The sequence below is a fragment of the Arctopsyche grandis genome, chromosome 6, assembly GCF_051622035.1.
Source record: "Arctopsyche grandis isolate Sample6627 chromosome 6, ASM5162203v2, whole genome shotgun sequence".
NCBI classification, from domain to species: domain Eukaryota; kingdom Metazoa; phylum Arthropoda; class Insecta; order Trichoptera; family Hydropsychidae; genus Arctopsyche; species Arctopsyche grandis.
In genome coordinates, this window is record NC_135360.1 from 16817680 (window position 1) to 16826217 (window position 8538).

Genomic DNA, 8538 nt, shown 5'->3' on the forward strand with positions numbered 1-8538 from the left:
CTAATTGTTAATGCAAATTTCGTCAGCCATCTTTGTTTCAGCAACAACAAGATGCTGTGATGTGTGTGTGAGTGAGTGAGTGATGTGCGCGCACGTCTCGTCGGTATGCTAATTGGCGTCTGGGTCCCGTCGCAGCCGCTCGTTAGTCACCTGACGACGCCTCAATTACTGTCTACTCAACTTCTACCGGAAATTATGCGACACAATTAAGTTGGTAACACTTCAACCGCAAAATCCTCGAGCTATTTGTCCGAGACGATGTGGTAGCTACTCGTGTGAGTGCGCGCGCGCCTTTCGCACTTTTTTCTCTCTCCTTCCTTCCCCCGACAAATTGGGGTTATTTAAGCGTCTATCTTGTGATTTAGTAGTTGCTCGTGTCACAGCTTCTCAAACTTGTGGCGTTTCGTGGAACAACGTACGCCAAATCGTTTCTTCTGACAAAAATGACGGATGAAGTTTCCTTGAATTTTCTTCGAGTGTGACGCAATGAGACGACGTCTACAAGTTTATACAGTGTCTCTAAATTTTACAGCGTATCGTTTATTGTCGTCCGTTTGATCAATATTGATTAGTCGTTTTACATTATATAAGAGTTTATATATATGTATATATAAATATATACATTTAATTTATCTTAAATATATAATTTCAAACAAAACTTTGTATGTACATAATTATGTATATATCTTTGGTTGGGATTTTCGTAAACAAGTCAAAATTTCTATGACGACACGTCAACTTTTTTATTCAAATTAATGTAATAAAAATTGTTTACACTGTTTATATTACAAATACTGAGCGAATCCGGGTAAAACAACTAGTTAACTATAAATTTATATTCGCATAAAATATGATAGTTCTTTCAATGCCGATCAAAATTTTATTCAATTTTTGTAATATATTTTTACATCTTTTTCAGGTGAAAAATAATTGAATGCAGAATTTTTATTAAAACTCGAATAAAATCTTTTTTCCGCACTACATTTAATATTTTTTTTTTAGTCAATCAATCTTGCACTCTGGTCCAACAGATTGCTCCAACGCGATACAGACTGAAATTTTTTTAATTATCTAAACTGCTATAAACCCATGTATTAAACACGGCATCTATGGTCAAACAATAAACAGCCACAGAGACATCTATAGACAATTTTTTACAGAATACATAGTCTATTCAACGAAAATCGAGATGATGAATAACTCAAATTTTTGCGCAAGGAATGGGACAGAATTGCCAATTTGTTTCAATAAAATCAGATAAATTATCAACTCAAATATAAAAATTTATCACCTGTACTTTAGTACATAAACACTAGTAGTGAAAGTAATCGGCTGTCGAAATTTAAAAAAAAATTTTTTGCAATATGAATCAAATTACAGTTGAAATGGTTCATTTTATTTTTCAAAGTAAACGTAATTCTTGAATTTCATATTTTCAAAAAATTTCGGTTGAGAACAATAATAATTATTTTTGTATTCATATTTATTGGGTTTTTGAATTTTTGAATTTGATTCATATAACAATTCGTTTTTATTGAAATCGAGCATGTAAAATTCAGTTATTCAAATCCTTACTTTGAAAACAAATAATATAATTATATTTTCCAGTCCAGAAATATATACATAGATACAAACATACATATATGTATGTCCGCAATAGTGTACATACAGTGTATGGAATTATCTGTGTCCGGAAAAATCACCGAATAATTTAAGCACTTCCACACCATACAGCTTTAACGAAAAAATTTGGGAATCATTCGTTTGCGCTCAGAGCGAATAAATATTTCTCGACACGAAAATAACGCTCGTACAAAATGGTGTAAATTAAAATTCTCCAACAAATCAAACGCGACAGCTTATTACGACAAACGTGAATTATTGGAAAAGCCGCCGAACCACTGCGTCGCGATTATTATTATATTATTAACAAAGCGATTAATATCGTATTTACTATTCGCGCGAACGCTTTAGCACTTCGTAAAGTTTCACTATCAATTTGATATCGCATAAAAATAATAGCTCGCGACAGACGCGAATGCGAGACGCTCGTAAATTCGACCTATTCGAGCTGGGGTCGCTCACGACGTCGATGTCCCGCAAATTATCCGTAACGACCGGGCGAGCGAAACGATCCGCGAAATTATTCCGATAATATTAAGCGGCGGGAAATTTAATTGGGCGATAAGGCGGACTCGCCGCTAATGAGGCGTGAAAATTTTCCGGGAAAAGCTTCATATCGGATTATGTAATACTATAAAATACGCATATCCATACATAAAGCTGTATTGTATAATGTATTACGCTACGCGTTTATCTAATTAGTTAATTAAAATGTGTATTAAAGCGTCTTACGTTTTACATTTTTTTTAAAGATTATTGATCAGTCTTTATATTTATGTACGTATACGGGCAGGTATAGATTTTTTTTAATAAAGAACATCGAGTACACCGTTCCTATTACTAACGAATCTCTCCTGTATCTTGTTTCATGATTTCGTGATGGGGAAATGCATCCTTCCTAGCACAGGATGCTTGTGAAATATTTTTACATTTAAATGTGAAATAATATTTAAATTTTGTTTTATTTGAGATTCAACCAAATTCATTAATATTTTTTTACAAATACATATACATATGTCAGCTTAAAAAAATTAGATATGTATTTATGATTTCATCTTTGAAGTCTACATACTTCTTCTCCTAGTGCCTTATCCGTTACGGGACGTTGGCAATCATGTTTGCAATGATGATTTTCTTGGCCGCCGCCCGGAACAGTTCAGTGTTACTTTGGTTAAACCATTGCCTCAGGTTTTTCAACCAGGAAGTCCTTCTTCTTCCGGGGTCTCTCCTTCTGCATAATAATGAGATGCAGAAGTTGATATGTCTCAAGGTGTTCCCATTACGTGGCCAAAGTATTTGAGTTTTCATCTCTAATTGTCTTGGCGATTATTTTCGTTTTATTCATTCGAGACAAAACACACTCATACATATGTAGCTTTATCTGTCCAGCTGTCCAGTGAGTCCACACTTCCACTCCGTATAAAATAACTGAGAGTACATATCATCTCACTATCCTCATACGGATTTTCAAGGAAAATCCACGGCTACATATGACTTTTTTTAGCCGAATAAAAGTCACTCTGGCTTTTTGTTTTCGGCATTTTATGACTAAGTAATCGTGAAAGTCTTTCGGGGATGGTTCTTCATTTCGTTTCTGGACTGTGTTTTGAGTAGTCTTTTACATAATGAATATACATATGTACGTACATAGATATGTTAATGGATATGTAGTTCTAAGACGTATCATATGGAAAACATATTCTTCTTTTAGTCTATTTCAACAATAAGACAACATTATAATTCAAGTGATTGTAACGTTTTGTCACTTCCTCTAAAATTGTGAGATTTTATTTTTATACAAATCAAACAAACTACCATTAAAAATGTGTTTTGAAATGAGTTTTGCTACTTTCTATAAGCTCAACCAACCCGTATAAGATTGTGATAAATGTTTTTTTGTTTTTTTCCGAAGTTGCATTAGTTTCATCTGATACGCTTTATTTGTTTATCGAAATTGATATGATTATTTTTTCTATGTAATTTTCATTTCGAAAAGTACCTATTAGATGTGGTTTAGTTATTACATCTGTTGTAAAAACTACAACTTTTGGTACGAAATGGCGTAAATTCGAAATTCACATTATGAAAACACGATGTTATAACCAAGGTGTCGTAACATAATTGAAACACAAGCGATATTTTAGACGCCCGGTTGTCATAGCACAATGATAAGAGACAATAAATTGGATTTTTCTATTTTAAATGAAAATATTTTTAATTGGTATTATTTTACGTTGCGCTTCTCTAGTCCGAACAAAAAACGGGAAGGGTGGCATCAACTAGGAGGGACACCGGGAGCGAACTTTACAGACTACAACGCGTTTAAAATAAATTATAACGACTTTGAAAAATGCCTCATAAATATACATATTTTACGAAGTATTGTATATTGTTACACATTTTACGAAGAAATGATTAATATGAAAGCAGTCAATTTGTAAATAAATTTGCTACCTAGTACCCGCTAATTTGAATCGTAATATGAAACATAAATAATACACTATAATTAGATGAATTTTTGAATTCAAATTACATATGTATGAAATAAAAGATAGAATGTATTTTAAAATTGTCTTTTGTTCCAAGCGGTCGGCTGGTGTATAATTTTCAACGATAATCAAAACTGCCAGGTATTTACAATGGCATTATTAACAAGTGTCGATTTATGTTAGTAATAAAAACAAAATCAAATCATAGCCGTCTCGTTTATGGCGGGTTTCGTGCTTCAATATATCGCCAGGTCGCAAGCAAATTCGCAGCACAATTGCAAGTTTTTTCAATGGAATCGCAGAACAACAGAAAAATGTTGTAGCCGGTGTGATTCACGATCACCTATTTAATGAATACACGTATAGGTTACTATATACACTTTTGCCCGTGCAAAAATGAACTGGTATATGTACAGGGTGGCAAATTAAAAAAGCTAGGCACTTTTCATGCCGTCGGGGAATTAAAACAGAGAAGTAGTGATCAGTCGGGCGAGAATTAAATTAACGAGCGAAGCGTTATTCCACGTTTGATTTTTATTTTCTGTGTTTCAATAAGTACGTTTTTTTAGTCGTCTGGATTCGTCGAAATGGGCCCACTTGGTGCACATTATTATTTGTTCATATAATTATTTCAAACGAAACAGTGGGAGCGTAACGGATCGATTGTTAATTTGCAAATTGGTGTGAGTCGTCTTCGTTATTTGTATCATTTTTTTTTTGCCAATTTTATAATTCAACTGGGGTGAATATTTTCCATATTTTTTTATCTTATATGAAGGTTTTCGTTTATTATGCCAATTAAAGATATTTCATAAATAGATATATTTTATGACACAAAGAAAATTATACAATAAATTTCATAATTTTAACGAACTCGTTTTGGATTCTTTTGTAGTGTTATTGTTTCTACCTTTTTATGTTTAAATATATATTCATTATTCTTGGAATGCCTTCTGTATAATTGAATAATGTTACACTTTTACTGTTAGAAAATGGCTTATTAATATTTACATGTATACGAATATTCATACATATCACATATTCATATTTATGTAAATTAAAAAAATTACAGTTTTAGACAAATTCATATAAAGATTTTGAAATTCATGCTTCAAATACTTATTTTTAACATTAAACTTATTCGCAATACGTTGTTTTGTATCATTTATTATATGCAAATGTACATATGCATGTAACTTTCTTAAGGTTAGGTTTAGTTTAATTAGTTATTTATTTCTGAGGGTCATACTTTAAATTCTAATTTATTTTCATATTCGTTATGTACATACATATATTTGAAATTTTCTTTTGTAAAACAGTGTTCGATAATTTTCTTTGCTATAAGAAAATTGAGACATCTATTGATATTTTGATAATGCATTTTAAAATTGGTTTGTGTATTGAATAATTGAAACAAATGAAATATTTTTATAATTATACATATTTATTAAAATTAAAAATAATAATACCAATTTCATTTAAATTAACAACCAAACAACTTTACGAATGATTTTTATACATTGATTTTTCTAACCATTTCTCTGTCAAGTACACATATTTTCGATAGTCAATATTTATACTTTTACATACGTTATATTTAAAATATAATAAATTAAAAAAATTAAATACATATTCAATATATTTTTTTATAAATATTAATCAAAAGGTGTGTTAAATGTAAGAAGTTGCGAATTGAGAACTTTAATTACGTGTTCTAAAACGATCATTTCGTCCGTGGTATTGGTATCTTTTTCAATTAATATTTTGTTCCATGATTGATTTTTGCTAAACGTCGGACTGAATTGATATGGCGAGAGATTTTCCTGGAAAACTCCAGGGCTCCAATTGGTCCCCACTAAGTAATCAGGATCGATAGCTCTCGTTTTTACGATATTACCGTACACTGCTGATGAAAGGCGAGGCATTCTAGTCTTGTTGAACGATTTAAAATCAATTTCGTACAATCCATATCTTTCGCTAAAAATGTAAGTATTTTAAAAATAATTATTTCTGAATATTTAGTTCTAAAATTGCAGATATAAATTGAAAGAAAGCATACGTATATCCACTGAACCATTCAAAATTATCCATAAGACTCCAGGCGGAGTAGCCGATGACTTTCACACCTCTCGCTCTAGCTGCTAATACTTCAGTTAAATATCTTTTGAAATACCAAGCTCTGCCCTCGTCGTTTAACCCTGGCCCGCTCGGTAACCCGTTTTCAGTGATGATAATCTCTGGGTCATTGTAGGTTTTCTTTAACCAGTCGAGCAACTCTCCGAAACCAGTAGGTCCAATCTAATCAAGAAGTATGTTATTTCACTTATTTATCTCGTTTATTTACCTCGTTCATTATCTGCGGCTTATTAACCTCGGTCCAAAGTTTCGACCATCTCCTCACGTAAAGCTCATTTACATCGATGTCGTCGTCAAATGATGGCACTATTCCTGTTGGTCTCGGGCTACTTCTGTTGACTATTAGCATATCGTAATGGTTTATTCCCATAAAGTCGTACGTTCCTTTTACGGTAGGTGAATTTCGTGGTTCTGGAAGACGACTTAATGGCACTTTTGCTCTGACTTCTTTTGGGTATCCACCTTCAGTGGAAAATATAGGATGAGCAAACAAACCGGTCTGAAAATTTATTTATTTTCAATTGGAATTAAATATAGACATTTTTATTAATGTACTAAAAAATACAATAAAATTATTAAATTTATAACTTTCCAAAAATTTCAAATAGATAGATAAGTATAATTTTCAAGTTAACTTTACTTACATGAAATTGTATAGCGTCATTAATAGCTTTCTTGTCTGCTTCCGTATCTGTTTCAGCATGACCCCATTGCGTACTTAAAGTGATACCAATTTTTCCTAAAAATTAAAAAAGCTTGACATTGAACTAATTCACGTATTAATCTCTAGTTTGGTAAACATCGAATGTTGCCATCCAATTGGAAATTACATGCTATTATCTTTCAAATATTGAGTCATTGATTGTTCTACATACGGAAATATTTGCATTTATGTACACACAGCACATATTTATTTTCAATATTTATATAATTTTCGTCCAATAATATTTATTACCTTTTTGCATCGGTCTAAATGTATTATTGTATAAATGATACGCTTTAGCATGAGCACTTAATAAATTCGCAGCACAAATATATTCCCCACGACCATGATAGTTTAATTGCGGTGCTCTTAACCTCGTACCATAGCCGTGCAAACAAATCTCTTTTGGCTCGTTGAATGTAATCCAGTGTTTAACCTAGAAAAAGAGCAAAAGTAATGTAATACAACTAAAACTGAAGTCAATCGATTTTTAAAATAAAAATATTACAAGTTCTTACTTTATTTCCGAAGTGAGTGAAGACCAATTTTGCATAATCTTCGAATACATCCGGAAATTTCCCATTCAAAAAGCCCCCTTCCTCTTCTAAGGCTTGAGGCAAATCCCAATGATATAACGTAACGATCGGTGTAATTTTTTTGTCAATTAGTTCGTCAATAAGTGTATCGTAATAGTTTAACCCTTCGTGGTTTATCAAATCGATATGGCCTTTAGGCAATATCCTAGGCCATGACAATGAAAATCTATAGAAGTTCACTCCTAATTCTTGTAGCATTTCAATATCTCTCTTGTATAAATAATATGAATTAGCAGCATCGTCGGCATTGGTCAAATCAGTGACTTCTTCGGGTCTAGTGTGGATGATTTTATCCCAGATTGATTCTCCTCTGCCTACAAACATTTACATTTTATGAAAATTAACTGTTATTTAATGATATTTCACAATTTTTTTTATTTACCGCCAACATTCCATGCGCCTTCAATTTGATATGCAGCTGTCGAAACGCCGAAAAGAAAATCTTCAGGAAATTTCACTGAATCGTAATTAAGAGTGTGATTCGATTGAATCGAATGAAACCTAGGATGATTTTTGAAATAAAATAAAATCAACCGATTAATGTTAAATTAATAATGGAAATTAAAAACTTACAATGTTAATACTAAAAGTCCTTTCAAAATTGTTTGATACATTTTGACTGGTTTTCATTAACTTTACTGTATGTCAATGCATGTGTATATGTAGGTGTATGTATGTAGCTCTGATTATATCGCACACGTGTTTATAGCGTCTGCTTCAATGTGACAATGGTAAAATCTTGTACGCGAACTTATGTTCGTGCAAATTATTACGCCAAGGTTAACCCCAAAACATCGATTCAATAAAGCGATTATTTTAAACATTTAATCTGTAATAATATTTATTAATAAATAATTTAAGTTTACAGAAAACTAGCATGTATGCGGGCTCTTTTGCCCAATTATGTGCACACAGGCTACTAGTAGTAAATATGAAAAAATAGGTACATTATAAGCTCATCAATTTTAAAATTTGTTCTCCTGCTTTATTA

General features: G+C 31.9%; 1 protein-coding gene across 1 annotated transcript; it reads right to left on the reverse strand.

The window, feature by feature from the left end:
* Window positions 1–5739: 5739 nt before the first annotated feature.
* On the reverse strand, window positions 5740–8277 carry LOC143913227 (myrosinase 1-like). The gene is made up of 8 exons (XM_077432896.1): window positions 8121–8277; window positions 7930–8048; window positions 7470–7861; window positions 7204–7387; window positions 6893–6987; window positions 6484–6747; window positions 6172–6410; window positions 5740–6089 (listed from the first exon to the last, which is right to left on the reverse strand). Exons 1-8 carry the CDS (start codon window positions 8159–8161, stop codon window positions 5768–5770), a joined length of 1656 nt encoding a protein of 551 aa, XP_077289022.1. The 5' UTR covers window positions 8162–8277; the 3' UTR covers window positions 5740–5767.
* Window positions 8278–8538: the final 261 nt, after the last annotated feature.